At 38.7% G+C, this 15375-nt stretch overlaps 1 protein-coding gene across 2 annotated transcripts in view; it reads right to left on the bottom strand.

The window, feature by feature from the left end:
- Positions 1-3306: 3306 nt before the first annotated feature.
- SBNO1 (strawberry notch homolog 1) overlaps positions 3307-15375 on the bottom strand; it is a 32977-nt gene continuing 20908 nt past the window's right edge. For both annotated transcript variants that reach the window (XM_076352895.1, XM_076352896.1), the window contains exons 15-32: positions 15270-15367; positions 14435-14586; positions 13608-13805; positions 13141-13311; positions 12882-13051; positions 11854-11985; positions 10458-10593; positions 9920-10032; positions 9748-9819; positions 9173-9272; positions 8932-9006; positions 8528-8674; positions 8354-8448; positions 8052-8144; positions 7446-7583; positions 6667-6743; positions 5688-5881; positions 3307-4724 (exon numbers count right to left, since the gene is read on the bottom strand). In XM_076352895.1, the coding sequence (XP_076209010.1) occupies positions 4582-4724; positions 5688-5881; positions 6667-6743; positions 7446-7583; positions 8052-8144; positions 8354-8448; positions 8528-8674; positions 8932-9006; positions 9173-9272; positions 9748-9819; positions 9920-10032; positions 10458-10593; positions 11854-11985; positions 12882-13051; positions 13141-13311; positions 13608-13805; positions 14435-14586; positions 15270-15367 (2304 nt within the window). In that variant the 3' untranslated portion in view covers positions 3307-4581. The remainder of the gene's footprint in view (positions 4725-5687; positions 5882-6666; positions 6744-7445; positions 7584-8051; positions 8145-8353; positions 8449-8527; positions 8675-8931; positions 9007-9172; positions 9273-9747; positions 9820-9919; positions 10033-10457; positions 10594-11853; positions 11986-12881; positions 13052-13140; positions 13312-13607; positions 13806-14434; positions 14587-15269; positions 15368-15375) is intronic.

Genomic DNA, 15375 nt, shown 5'->3' with positions numbered 1-15375 from the left:
ATTGACCACAGAAACTACCAGAAGTATTCTGTTGCTATTTGCAGCTGGATACTTCTTGCAATGACTCTCCAGTCAGCGGACTTTGCAAACCACTTAATTCAGGAAACAACCGTACGGACACAGTCCTTCCCAGCAAGAGGAGAAGGGCAAAGCCTGTGTGACAACTGCTGGCAGTTTAAGGGCTAAATAAGAGACAGACAATTCAAGGGATTTCTCATTAATCTCTAACTTTGATATAGATATATGTATTGTTATCTGGCAACTAAAAATACGCACCATTTTTTTCAAAGGTAAGAAAGTCCCATTACCTCCGTTTTGCACATTTAAACATTACACGAAGCTCAAAACTTTCCCAGGAAATGCTCTACAACAGATGCATCTTTTCTACTCTCAAATTACCTGCCTTTCTAGAGTGCTTTTAAGACAGTGAACATTTAATATGAACGTAGTAATCATACTTTTACACGTTAGGACAGCGGGCAGGTCCTATCGCTGATGCATTTAATTCTAGAACTTGTACTGTAGGAGCTCACTGAATGCACAACTGGAGAGCCTAGTAAGTGGGAGAAAATGGAAATGTATCTAGGGTTAAAGCTTAAGATCTGAAACGCCCTGGAAAGACTAAAGAAAACAAACTACGTGAAAATTCAAATATTTGTTTCTCTCTGATACAGGCACTAAGAAGTGAATAGTAACAGTCACTGAAAGACATCGGGAATCAATTTCTCTCAAGAAAACACATTATACACTAAAAATATAGAATAAAACCACACAGCATCAAAGGGATCACGGAAGACAGACGATAGTTTTGGAAAAAATGACGACAACATGTAACATCTACAATGTATGAAGGCATCCCTCGGCAGTTTTATATATGCTATATGTATTTCAAAATACACACAAACTGCCTCTTTGGCAGGTTGAGAAAATAGGAATACATCTTGGGAAGGTCATGAAGAAAAAAAACCACAAAGGAAAACAAGTTATTTACATTCAATAATTCAGTAGCCTTTAACATCTCTATATACATACATACTCTTTCTATATATGTACAGACCACGATGGGATCCGAATGAAGCTTATTCCAAACACAAAAGAAAAATACAAAACCCCCTTGATAATTCACTCGACAAATGTTTACAGGTCGCAGCGCTTTCTTCGTTTACAAAGAAAATACTACAGGCTGACTAGACAACCAGCATCTTTGGGGAACTTTAAGTCCTTACAAGAGGTGCGTGTTCCCAACGGACCATGCAGCGATGGGAAAATAAACTGAAAACTTGCTGTGCAGAGGGGGTTTTTAGTGGGTTATAATTGCATTTACTGTGTCAGACGTATCTTAAGTATGAAACTAGTTAACAAGTCAAAATTCAGTTGCTGTCAAGGGACAGTTTAAAAAAGAAAACCCAAAATTTTATCCCTTCAATTCCTAAGTCAAGTTAAATACGTATCTTCCCCTTCTACAGCATGCTTCCAAAACTCACGCGGTACAGACATTACTGCCGCTTTACATTTAGCTTTGCCCCCGTTATTGGAGACACCTATCCTTTATTAATTTTATATCCATTTCAGATGGTGATTTGTACGAAGCAGATCAATGTCCCACAAGTAGGAAAAATACCGAGGCCCTTCTCGCCCAGCCTGCTAATTTATGACATGACAATTGGTCTCTCCTTTTTCCTCCCCGTGAGGATGTTTGGCTTACAGGCAGCGCTGCAAGAGGATACCGCAGAGCTGTTCCTTATCCCATCCACAGCGCTATTTATATGCCTTTTCTCCCCAAGCTTTATCAGCAGCTTATGCAAGGAACAAGCTACTACCAGAAAAACATACCCGAACCACCGAGCATGAAGTGAAAAGAGAGAAAGCGTTGCTGTAGCTTGAAGGCTAATTTTTTGGTTTTTTTGGATGTTAACCTTTAAGATGTTTTAACGCTCCAGAGCTGCGGATGCAGATGTGTTAGTAACTGACTGACAAAGCCAAGGCGTTGATGGTGCCAAGTAGCAGAGAGCAGGCAAAGGAGAGGAAGCGGGGGAACGGATTTCTGGAATGGGAACGGTTCTTCGGGATCTTTTAAGTACTGTTGGGTCTTTTTCCCCTCCAGGGGACACAAGCCCATGGGAAGTTTAAGAGGGTGTGAGTGAAGAGGATATGCTATGAACTCCCAAAGTAAAGTAGGGTGGTTCGGTTATCAATACAGAGAATATCCAATTCAATATTTGCTCATCCCGACAACCAAAGTTAGCACAACAGGCTGAGAAAAGCACTTAGGAACTGAAGTGTATTTAAATAATGACTTGTTTTAAAAAAAAAAAAAAAAATCACTATTTGTGAACCTACCACTTCTAGAACCATCTTACTGAGGATTAAGATCTAAAATATTATGTTACCATCTCAGATGGTAGAAGTTTCTACACCAAATAATAATAATTTAAAAAAAAAGACTGCTAGCAGAGTCCACACACAGCTTGCTGCTACTAGCAATTTGGTTCACTATCTGCTGCAATAGTCATCTGTCAACATACTTCTCAGAACCCCATTACTTTTCCTGGAATGGATGCCAAATACATCCAGTGGCGGGTACGAAACACAGGAACATCCTCCCCCACACCCTGTCTGTGGCCTACAGTTCTCCAGGGCATCATCAGCTCCTGCTGGTATCGCAGCGCTCAGGCAAGCTTCCCTTTACTACCAGAGGATTAAGACGACTCCCAACACACCTACCACCTGCACTGCAAGTACTTCACAGAGATGTAGCAGGTGCTACGGCAATAGGGAACACGCCGATTTATTCTAGACCTGTATTTTCAGTCTGTCACAGGCGTGTGCAGGGGGGTTCATCCCCTTGACCGTTTCGGGGAGCTGAGGACAGCAGGCAGACTTCCTTCCCCGACAAGCAGGTGCTCTGTTACCGCACTGGGGTGCCGGCACAAGCAGCGTTAGCAGAACCTCAAGCAAAACAATTCACATAAGGGAGCGCGCCTCAGCCTCAAGTGTGGAACTTTCCATTACTTACGGAAAAAACTCTTTATGGCACTTGGCTCTGGCTCACCGAGTGTTTGCAGAAGTGACATACGCTACAGTAGACTGCTGCTCTAAGTCTGTCAGGTGAACCTTACTTAAAATATGCATCAAGGTTTAAACGCAGTTTACTTCTTGCCTTTAATGAGTTCAACTGAAATAGTTGGACTGCAAGACAGAAGCCTGGTTAAAGCAGACGGGAACATGCCAAGTCCTGTCGAATTCCAATTGTACAGACTTGTTAGTTTTTTTTGGAATACGGTGATTGCCTAAACAAGACTCCACTTCTTGTTAGTACAATAACTTTTATTTGACATCTACAAGATCATTATCTTGTAGTTTTTTTGGACAGGTTTATACAATCTCAATTTTTCAATAGTGCAACCTGTGCAAGCAAGAAATGACAAACATTGTCCTTCACTTTCTTATAAACATCTACTATTATAGGCAAAACAAAACTTACCCATATTATAGATAAGTGACTATTCACATTTGTACATTACAATTTCTTTTAAACAGCTCCAGATAAACTCTACAATGTCTTACAACATATTAAACAGTATTCAAGTTACTGGGTAACAGAAACAGCACATACAGCGGAACCCTCAAGTGTTTCCCATTCTCTAATTTACAGCTCAAGTAAGGTTTCATCTTACAAGTGACAAATTAAATTACATTAATGAAGTAAAAAATATAAGATTGTATGCGAGATGGAAGTGAATTTGCACTTAAGTTTCCATAACCACCTCGGATTAAGGAAATGCTTCAATTTAAGGAAAATAGGCGTCCAGCCATCTTTGCAGTACACATTAGGAATACCATTAATACATTAAAAATGAACTAATTTTAATTTAAGATGTTTATCACAAAAAGAACGTGTTGTAGACTCAAATATATAACCCCCAGGAGAGAACCAGAAAAAATGCAACACCTGGGTATAAACACTATAAAAATGCAATAACCAATGCTGTACAACTAAGATTGTGTTTCTCTCCGAATGCTGTCTTGTGTGTTTATCCTGTCCATGCCCGTTTCCAGAGACATGCACTGTCAAACAGAAACTGGGAAGGAACCTGAATGCATGATGTGCAACCTCTAGGTTTCATGCTTTTATAAACTCATAAATTGAAGAGAAAAACCCAATATATATTTTCTATATATATACTCAATACATGCATTCAAGGATATCTCCCACAGCAATGGCATTGATGCACTGCGTTAAACCCTGAGCACTGTATGACAAGATAAAAATAAAGCCTGCTTGGGGATTTTCAAGCATTTTCAAACAAATTGTGGTTTGTAGCTTAAAAGGCCAAAAGTAAAAGCAAACAGGAAGCACTACAGAGAGCATAAGGAAAGACAGATGCACCACCATAAACAACTGCTGGCTTTCAGTTCTACCAACCTTTTTAGATCTCTTTATTCCCGAAGTATTTGAGAGCACACAACTGAACTGAAAAAGTTATATTTCTTTGGAATCTGTCCCTGATTTTTATGCAAGTGATATGCTTTTACAGCCTTTTCCTCAAACACCAAAGTCAACACCTGTAGTTTGTCCTCTTATGCATTGTTGAAATTGGTGATGCTTTGCGGGTGATGCTGCTGCCATATCTGCTGCTGTTGTACTGCAAGCTGTTGAGACTGGTCTGACGTCGACAGGAGGTTTACAAGGGGCGATACGCAATTTGCAGGAATGATCAAACCTGAAAACAGCAACAAATCAGTTGTTTCAGAAGCATGCAAACAATCTGTTCCTGAAAACCTCTGGCTGATGATTCCACCATTTAATTTATGCAACAGTCAACAGTGACCATTTCCAGTGTCGAGCCTAATCAAGCACAGCCACAAGTTCTGCTTCTCAGCAAGAGGTTTATCTTCAGAAGTCACTAGATCCTTTAGGTCATGAAGCAGTAGAAAGAAATTGCCATTTTGCCCCTGAAGACAAATTTTATTATGTTACCCGCTGCCAGATAAAGTGAGAAGTCAGCTATTTTTGCTTTTCTAGTCTCACAGAAGTTACACCACCATGAAAGTTTAAACATGAAAAACCTAGTTTCAACATCTTAGCAAACCGAGTTACTGGCGTAGGAGCTGCCACGGTATCGCACATCCACAGAAGTCCACATTTAAAAAAAAAAAAAAGAGGGAGATTTCAGCCTCTCAGGTACCTGCTATGAAGGCTTCACCAAGAGGTTTAGCAACAAGAAATGACATAATCATCCTGAAGTCATTCTAAACTATTGATTACACGTGACTTTCAGTAGCTCAAAAGCCATGAAAACAACCATTTCAAGGGCTTACTATTCTTTGCCAGAAGTGGGGAAAAAAGTGGAGCCCTTTTGGGTTCAAAGGTAGGTTGGCTGGAACAGGCTGAATGACTTTTTTGTTCCTAGTAAATCAAAAGAACTGAGAGAATAAGTGTGCCGAAGCCTGGCTGAAAAAAAAAAAGTCTTCCTTCTTTAACCTGACTCAGAACAGTGTTTGTACTACAAATACAGGTGTCAAGAGTTGCACTTCTGCCCCTCCCCAACATACACACTGACAAGCCTTTACTCTTGTAAGCATCTTTATACAGTCTCCTACGTGACTCTCAACACGGAGCGACTTGTAAGTTACAGCTACCTTCTACTCCAAGATGGAAATAAAGGAGCAGACAAGCCACTTACCTACGATCCTCTGCCCATCTTCTGTTCTTAGACGAACTATTTGCATTTTCACATTTGTACCACTCACAGAGGCTAGAACGCCTTCTACTTTTGTCCAGACGCTCAATACTGAACCACACAAGACATAGTAAGTTCGACAACGGAGTCCCACTTCACAAACTAATCCCAAGCCTGCCTTCTTACAATTGCCTCTCCTGCAGCAGAGAGAAAAAAAGCTTTCAAAAGAATTCTGAAAACAAAGAGTATCCAATTCAATTAAAAAGGAGACTTGAAGTTATTTAACACGTATTCAGAGTTGAGCGAGGGCTGCAAGTACACAGTGAGGGGAGGATACTTTATCCATAGCATGCCTCTAATGGTAAAGCTTTGAGAAGTGTTGGCCTATTTAGGACCAGATCTTCAAAATTAAGAGACAGAGCTTTAAGCCAAAGATACTGCTCATTTAGATCACCTGAGAACCTGACTCTGTTACACATGAAACTGGTATCCGATCAGTAGATTTCAGAAGCTCCAATATTAATCTGAAACTTCTACCAGTTATACTGTTCCTCAGGAATTGAGACATCAGCTGCTGAGTTCAGACACACCGTTAGAAGAGGTAGCACACGAACAGCTGTTTCTTGCACCTATCTCATCTCTACATGAAGTATAAATACTTTCCCCCCAAATAACATTTGAACTATCCTACCACAGTAATAGATCAGATCAAGACACTTAAAGCACAAGCTACTCCTGGGTCATTATACTTCTGCTGGAGTGCAATTATACATGAGCATTCGTCTAACATGTTAAGACTTTAAGGGCAAGTGCAAAGCTTCATGTTTCCACTCAAAGGTTGGGCCGTTTGACTGGTCATGGGACAATTTTTCTTAAGCAAGAAACACAAGATTTCACATGCGTAACAGAAGAACAGAATAGTTATAAACCAGTTTAGGTAAACAGTTGAAGTTAAAGCATCTACGTGCATACAAATACTAACCAATAAGCATGGGTGCAGGTATCCGCGGAAGAATTGTATTGCTCTAACCAGTGTGGCAGAGCATCTTCAGAAGGTACCTGGAAAAGCCATTCAAAGTGGGAATAATAATAAAGTAAAACACATCCAGACTTGCATAGAACAAAAGCAATTTGGTCATTACTGTGAGAAAAGAGGGAGCACCAGCATTCTGACGGTGAAGAGAGGTACATTATCCTATAATTTCAGGCTATTCAATGGAAATGCCTTCTCAAAGGTTGAGCAAAATGCTTGAACATAACAGAATCTCAGTAATGAGAATGGCAGAATCTCAGAGCTTTTCCAATAATCAACCTGATTATCAGAGTTTCCTCAAGTTTTTAAACAATTTTAGTGTTGAATTTGTAAGAGAAGCGTTAGGTATCTTACCAGCCTCTAAACAAAAATAATCCATTACAGTATTTAAAACTTCATCAGCAAACAGCTGAAGCATCAGAATCATTGCTCAGAATACACTGTACATAGCCGCTTATTTAAGAACGTTTGTACACCTTACACAGAAGCAAGACTTCTCCTTGCTAGACCCTAAAAACCCTCATTTTATATTACCACACCACAAATTATTTATATTCAAAAAGCTTTAGATATACAAATGCAGAAACCACGTAGACCTGCTGTAAAAAGACCCAAATACAAGCTCTGCTCTGGAAAAATAAGCCTAGGTTTTTTACTTGCCAGAATTATACACAAATACCAGAAAAAGAAAGTCCTTGTATTTCTTTTCTTTTTTTTTTTTTAAATACCTTCTTATATTTCTTTTTCAGGTCTGCACATGTTTCTAGTTTGAGTTGTTTCCCAGTATTTGGTCTGTATACTAAAAAAAGCTTCTTTTTAGGATTCACTTCTTTTACTAGAATTGCAGTTTTCTTGTTATTTCTTATCTGGAAAAGAAAGACAAACCGAAAACTTCATAAGTTGAAACATGCTGACAGTATCTACCTTCAGTGATTCCATACTGTGTTCTTTACAGGAGCAATACTGCGTGTGTGCGCGCAATAAGACAACCAGCAATAACAAGGCCACCTTTACAAGACAGTACCACTATTCTACATGAACCTCACAACTTTTCCTTACCGTGAAAGCACCTGGTTTCTTGATGCAGGTTTAAGTAAGAGCTATTAATTCGGGCTCACATTCCTATCAGAAAATATCCTGAGCAGCTAAAAAGGAGTGCTTCGTACTTAGCGTTGGAAGCAAACTTAACGTGAATTTTAATGTAAGATTGAAAGCATTTTGCAAAACTGAACAGTAATTAATTTGAACAGTAGATTTCTTCCAGAGGAGACAGCGTATTTGGTTAGCCCCCAAAACACTTCTCTGAACATAATCCAAGAGACAAAGAATCTTACCTGTAGTGATAAATAAAATCCATCATCTGGACCCGTCTGTTCTGCCCAGATCTTAGTTGCTTCGTCCCAAGACATTCCTCTCTCTACACTGATCTAGAAGACAGCCGTGCAGGGGTATTTGGGGACAGGCTTTAGAACAGTTACAGACATAGGAACTAAAGAACCATAGACCAAGTATTTCCCAGTGAAAGGCCTGGAACCTCCCCTCACTCAGCACATGCTTAGCCGATTACCATGTTTTAAAAACTTATCGGCAAGCAAGTTTTATTAGTTCATACAAAGAAGGTACAGAATTAACTTACTGTGTATAGTTCTACATGTCCAGAGGTAGAATATCCAGGAGTTAAAAACTTCTTAACGTCTGCCTTCCTTACTTTCTCATCCCCAGAGCCCAAATCTTAAAAGGGAAGGAGAGAGTTATTCTGTTTCTCTCTTCTTACTTAAGTACAAGAGTACCGAGAAGTTGATTTACTCACCTAAGATGCCCATATCGTATCTTCCATTCTTTTTAGCATTTTGAATAACTGCATTTAACGTGTCAGAAAAGTACTGGAATAAAGCATTCTGCTGATGTACTTCCATACCAAGAATTCTATTCAGAAATTTCCCTATATTGTTATAATCTTAAAAAAGAATAAGAAATACATGTATTAGGTCAACAAAGATTAAGTCTGATGACAACAAGCTCTCAATCAGTATTCAAGGAGTCTCAAAAAGACTACTTAAACCCATTCTTTCAGAAATGAGGAAAACATTCTGAAGTTCTCCAAAAAAGTCACTTTTTAGACAGTTACAGCTTCAGTTCTGCTGCTAGGAATCCACTATCACGATATGAGATATTCCTAGCCACATTCTAAAGAGACACTAAACACACAAATACCTTTATCAAGCGTTAGTATTCCAGATCTGTCTTCTACATTTATCAAGCCTACGCCAATCAATCCCTGACGAACATCTAGGAAAAAGAGAAGAGTTAGATCATAGCTGCTTTGCCACCTAATGGTGGCAATGCTCTAAAGTGATTTGCATTTTCTGCATACTGGAGAACAATCAATTTGCATTTTCTGCATACTGGAGAACAATCAAAAAGGTAGCTATTACATCCAGTGAATTATACTTACCTTTGAAGAAGTCTCCAGGAAAATCAGGAGGAGGCGAGACCATTGGGGAGTCTAAGTTCACAATGGATTTCATAACAATCTCTAAAGCATTTCTGCCATACTGCGTAAGAAAGAGAAAGTTGCTCTAACAACGTGATCCAGCATTTGTGCCTCAGCCCCAAGCACGCTGGTTTAACAAGCGTTTGTAATTCACAATGTTTTTCTCTACAATAGTAAAGGGAACTGTTTATTAGCTTTTCAATTATAAACTACACTATAGAAACAGCCCAGTCTTAATTTCTAATTAGAATTGCCAAATTAAGCTTTCAGTTGTGACTGAAAGGACACATACCATTTACTTAAGACTTGGACTGTTAGCAAATGCAGAAAAGTAATTTACACACATATGTGTTCCACGTGGCTTTGCAAACAGAACTAAGAATGTTTTCTGGCTATCTCAGAAAGAGGCCTCCTATCAGAAAGTAATACAGTTAAAAGTAAAACACTTCACAGGAGATGGAAGAAATTCTTTCTCAACAGGTCATCTGTGGAATAAGCACCACAGCATGAGCTTTCAACAGAAATAGAACCATCACCTTGTTGTCAAAATTGAATCTGCTGAGGTCTCGAGTTTCTGTAGCCCGTCTGTCACCATGGGTGAGGGCTCCCTGTTAAGACACACCTTTGTAATTAAATCAAATTTTAAGAAAAAGAAATCTAAGTTGTATTTTCTCAAATGAAGGATCAGACTTCTTGAAACAATCTTACCAAGCTCTCCAGTCTTTTTGCAACTATCGATGCAAATCTTTGCTCTCCTGCCAATTCAGAAATTAGGAACACGTACTCTGGAGCAGTCACTTGGTTGGATCTATGAGTTCTTCCTGGATAATTAAGTAGAAGCACATACGTTAAATAAATTTCACTTTCATGAACATTTCTAATAAACTACGAATTGTGAAGAGTAAAGAAAAGCGCCAGAACTTAATCCTGCTGAAAATTAGTTTCTGTTGTAATACGGCCAATAGAAGGTAGTACACACACGCTCCAGAGTTGTGGCAACTTTCATAAAGACACTTGATACATGGAAAAAAACCCTAAACTGCAGTCTCAGTTTGTTTGCCAGGTTTCTTTGAAAACTTTCAAGACTATTAGCTACGACTATAGATAAAGCTGATTCTGTCCACGGGTAAAAGAGTGGAAGGGTCCTTAAGAGGTTGCCTAGTCAATCTTACTTCCCATCAATTAGCAGTAAATTCAGTTAGCATTACTGAGTACGCTAGGGGAAGGGTACAAAAAAGTTATTTACCAAACTGCTGTATTGCTCTATCGGCGCTCCACGGCAACTCCAGAGTCATGTGAACTCTCCGTCTCTGATTCTTAGCTCTACGGTCTGCTTGCAGTGATATACCAGAGCTGGCAGCCTCCGAGATTATGGCAATGTTCTTTTATTAAGAAAGGAGTTGTTAGTTAAGCAATAAATCCAAGATCAAGCTTCAGTTTTCAGTTTCTAAAAAAATTTAATTTTACGATTACTAGTAACATGGGTCTGGAATGGCTTCACTCTTATTTGGTCTTCCTATCGCAAGGCGGGGAGGGGAGAAAAAGTATGATTCTCTTTATCAGAGTTAGAAAAGCTAACGGCTTTTTTAAGTGAAAGGAGTGGTTTTCACTTTACTTTTCAGCAACACATTTCTGTGCAAATGAAGAAAGATGGTATGTTGCAGTTTTGCCATTCCAAAGGGCAGGTTTCTCTGATGTTGGCCTGCACTGCAGAAAGAAAAAAGTGAAGGGACACAGGGAGACTTGCTCTGATAGCAACCAACAGAGAAGACAAAAAGTTGCTGCTAATACTGTATAAGGAAGAGGATACGACCATTGTAGTATCTGAATGCATTTGCCTTGAAAGAATGTAAGTGTTTTGACTGTGCACAAGTCACTTATAGGAACATGAGTATTTATCCTCAAGAGGAACAACAGTCCACAGAAGTTCCACACAACAACTACATTTACTTGATTTGCCCTCTTGTGGTGGCATGTCCCAAGTGAACCACAGAAATGTTTTTTTTTTTTCCCCTCCTTCTTTTATCAGCTTCAGTTCTACTATTATTACAGTCAGTATTTTCTTTCAGAGTGCAATGTAAAGGACAAAAGCTATCACTCTTCCCAGCATTACTTCTCAGTCCTTGTTAAGGTAAACCACCTCCACCTTTTCCCTTCAGCCCTTCACTGAAGTTTTTTCTCCCTCTCGTACGAAGTCAGTCACTGGTTTTCCCCATTTCTCAACTTCATTACTTCCTCTTGGAAGCAGAGGTACACAGTAATCCAGGTAAAGGAATCGCAAAGATGTGGAGGGTTTATCTGCCTTTTAAACATACACTGTTTGCCAAGAGCAGCTCAGAGGTGCCAGCTTTCAGTTTGGCACGCGTGTACACACCTCTTCAGCACAGGCCTTTGTGGCCACCCGAAGTACAGCCTGACCTTTAAAGCATGCTGCAGCCACATATTAGACTGGACTACTGAACATACTGGTTTGAAAAAACAAAACACACAGCAGTGAATGGAAAATGCTTTCTAACTAGTACTTACTTACAGTACCTAAAAAGTCACTGTGGAGTAGTGGTAGAGCCCCAACTTAAATAACTTAATCAATGTTACTATGGCATCTGGCAAGTTTTTCTGAATTGTATCTCTTTAAGGACTACCTTATCTCCATCCATGAACCTCTGCTTTTCCGTGATGTTCAGAATTTCAACGGGCACATCAAGTTCAGATCTTGACTCATAAGATATGCTGCCATCATCATTGCTTACAACTCTCCCTTTGCGGCCTGTCATCTTTAAAAATAAAAGGGAATACAAGCTCATTATAGCAATACCAAAGTTATTACATGACCAAAAACTTCAAGCAATGCTGCTATTTATTCATACACCAACGTTAAAATAGATTCAGTAATTTACTTAAAGTGCAAAACTACATTAGAGAACCTGGATTATTTTTTGGTTGATGCCATTATCAGCTATGTGGAACCCTTATTTAGGGTAACTCAGGGAATCAAAAGCATAACAAAGCACATCTATGTAGAAATGACGTAGTATTGTAGTACTGTCCATAAGGGATTTACCAAGAGTACTAAAAATATAAACTGAAATGACAGCTGAGACTGTCACTGATTTTAATAGGGTCTTTTAAATCACAATGATGTTTCTACTTGATAGAGACGGGTAGCTTACTAAAGACATGTTTCTAAAGTTATTGAGAAAAAGAGAGAATAATTCGTCAGGCTTTTCACTAACGCAGTTTTATTATACAGGTTCTTAATCTTCATTGCCTAGGAAGATGAACTAAAGCTGCTTTCTGTTTTATATACACCAGCTTCAAACTGACTACAGCTACAGAAATATACCACTATAAAGCAAAAGAGAAACTAGTATGATTTACCCAACAAGAAACTATCGGTCTCAGAAGTAACCTATTTACCCATTCAGAGCCCTTCTCTCTATTCTCATATAATCCTCAAGTTTCTTTTTAATTCAGAGGCATCCAGTGAAAGTAACCTATACTCTTATCCCTGTGAGATTACTGTTTAAAACTGCTAAACAAGTTCTCTTCAATAGATACTTAGGTCACATGCAACCTTGAAGAATAACAACACTGATTTACTGCAGCCAGATAATGTATGGCTGCAGTAGAAAAAAACATCACTTTTCTCTTAACATGAACACCAGCCTACCTCTGCAACATTTTCAGGACCACCCAGTTCATCTATAAGCTCATCCAGTGTATTAGGTGGAAGATCTTCAGCCAGCTTTTCCAGTTTATCAAGCAGTTCTTTTTTCATTTGCTGGGCCCTTTCAACAGCATCCTGACTTGTTACAAAGCTGCTGTTTGTGTTACTGTTTGCTGAAATTTAAGAGAGACTCTTTAAGGTTTAGAATTTCATTGCCTCATTGCTAAGAAAGTGAATTAACACCAAAGAAACTTATTCTTACCTGACGTGTTGGTACTAGAAGTGGTGGTACCAACAGTGGAAGTAAAACAGCTAGGTCGTTTTGATCCGAGACCAGAAGCTAGTAAGGCACTTTGAATAGAATCTGGGTCTATACTTTTCTTCTTTTTCTTGTCTTTATTTTTTTTATGCTCTTTTCTAATTAACCAGGGATCTAAAGTTAAAAAAGTTATTTTCAAAAAGTTTCAAGCATTTACTAAAAAGCCATCCTTTCCTTTGAAAAACTACGTTCTCATTACAAAAGGTGACTTACAAAAGTCTGAACTCCAGTGTGTAAAATCGACTTAAAAGAAGATGCAAATCAACATTCTAGTACTAATTCCAGTCTCATTAAACTACATGCTTATCAAACACTCTTATTTTTGGCTCACTAAAATGGTTAGGAAAGACTTTATGCTTACTATCTGCACGTACAGATACTTGCTTGATAGAACACTTAAACTGTCTTACCATCTTCATCATCTTCACTGGATTCATCTCTGAATGGGTTGAAGTCATCATCATCTCCAGAACTCAAAAATCTGGAGCTCTCATTGTCACTTTCTTCATTGTCTGAAGCATCAGACTCACTTTCACTCTCATCAGAGCTGCTACCTGCAAGGCCACCTGTTTTGCGAGCTTTTTTGGCTTCTCTGCTTATTTCTTCACCTAATTCCAGAAGGATTACCATCACCCCAGAAGAAAAAAAAAGTTAGTTTAGATCTTGTAGTCTAACTTTTGAGGTTTGTTTTACCACCACTGCATGCAAACTAGAAAAATATTCAACTTCTAAAAAAAGAAGTGTTTAAAAGAATCTAATCTAAGTTTTAAGTAAGACCTCTCTCCCAAGTTTTTTATGATCACCTACTTTTTGGTAAGAATCATAATCAGTTTGGGAAGGAGCGTGGTATTAGGCTTCTCTTTACTGAGCCTCAAGAAGAAAGCCATTATTTGCTTGACTGCATCAGGAAGTGGCCTCAAGAAGAAAGCCATTATTTGCTTGACTGCATCAGGAAGTGGTCTGACATGTGCAAGGCATTTTGGGATATGATCCTATACTAGATCAACCCAATTTTGAGCAAAGAAGTAACCAGAATTTACAGGTTATATTGCTTCAGCAGCAGTTTTTAAATCTACTAATCAAAATTTCTAATAGAAGTCTTAGACTTGTAATACATGCTTTTTCGTGAATGACTGTACTGATATTTACATTCCGATATTTTTTCCAGAGTTCACTCTTAGGCAGCTCTAAAATTGCCATTTTCACTATGGCATTAGTGTAAGAACTTAAGCATTACCTTTCCGTTTCTTTATTTTGTTCTCCTTGCAAGGGCTGTCTCTGGGTGAATTGTTATTACTTTGAGCGGTCAAATCAATCCCCAACAAGCTAAACAACTTCTTCCTGTCAGGAGCTGGAAAGTGCTTTTCAATAAGAGACTGGAATACTCCTCTGTTTAAGAAAAAAGGGTTCTTCAGTCGAATTTGCATTTATTTAAAGTAGAAACCTGTAACATTTTAACAGCTTGCTTGACTTTTCTGAAGAATTATTCCTTGTGAACGCTATTACACAAGCACTCTGTATAGTTATCACCCATATTATTGTATTTGTCACCTTCTTAAAAGTAAGACATTTACTTTACAGCACTGTTACTTATAACTTATGAAATTTTTTCGGCATCAAGTGGTACTGCTCCTGCCATTTTCTTATTGCTCAAGGTTTAAATGACAGATTAACTTAATTTATTAAGATCTTCAGCAAGGTAGTCTCAGGATTGGATCTGGCTCATCTGATAAAAGAGGGAAGTCATGATTGCAACCTGCTTTGGTATAAATGCAGTGTACACTTGGCAAGTCTTCCCCTCCTCCCCACTGGAGTAGAACAGTACCAGCTGTTGACACCTGAAAACATTTCACAGAGTGCCAGTAGAACCAGGAACTAACCAATGGTTCACTTCAGCAATACCATCAGATTTTACGTACAGGCAGCTTAAGTAAAGATCACTGGTACTAAAGGATACCCAGCCTTCTGTGCAGTGATGCATGTTTTACACATGAAAGGACAAATTACTACACACACTAAGCTGGACTAAGGTTAGTTTTGTAAAGGACAGTTCTAACAAACTTCAATCTTACTTTGCTGTAGAAACAAAGTCATTCAGTTCACCACCACCTTCCTCCAAAGCTTCTAATGTTCTTGCTTCTCCTGTTGACTGCAGGCCAATAACAACACACTAAAGGA

This window comes from Aptenodytes patagonicus, chromosome 15, assembly GCF_965638725.1.
Source record: "Aptenodytes patagonicus chromosome 15, bAptPat1.pri.cur, whole genome shotgun sequence".
NCBI lineage: Eukaryota > Metazoa > Chordata > Aves > Sphenisciformes > Spheniscidae > Aptenodytes > Aptenodytes patagonicus.
Note: the sequence above shows the minus strand (reverse complement) of the source record. Positions and strands in the feature narration are given on the sequence as shown.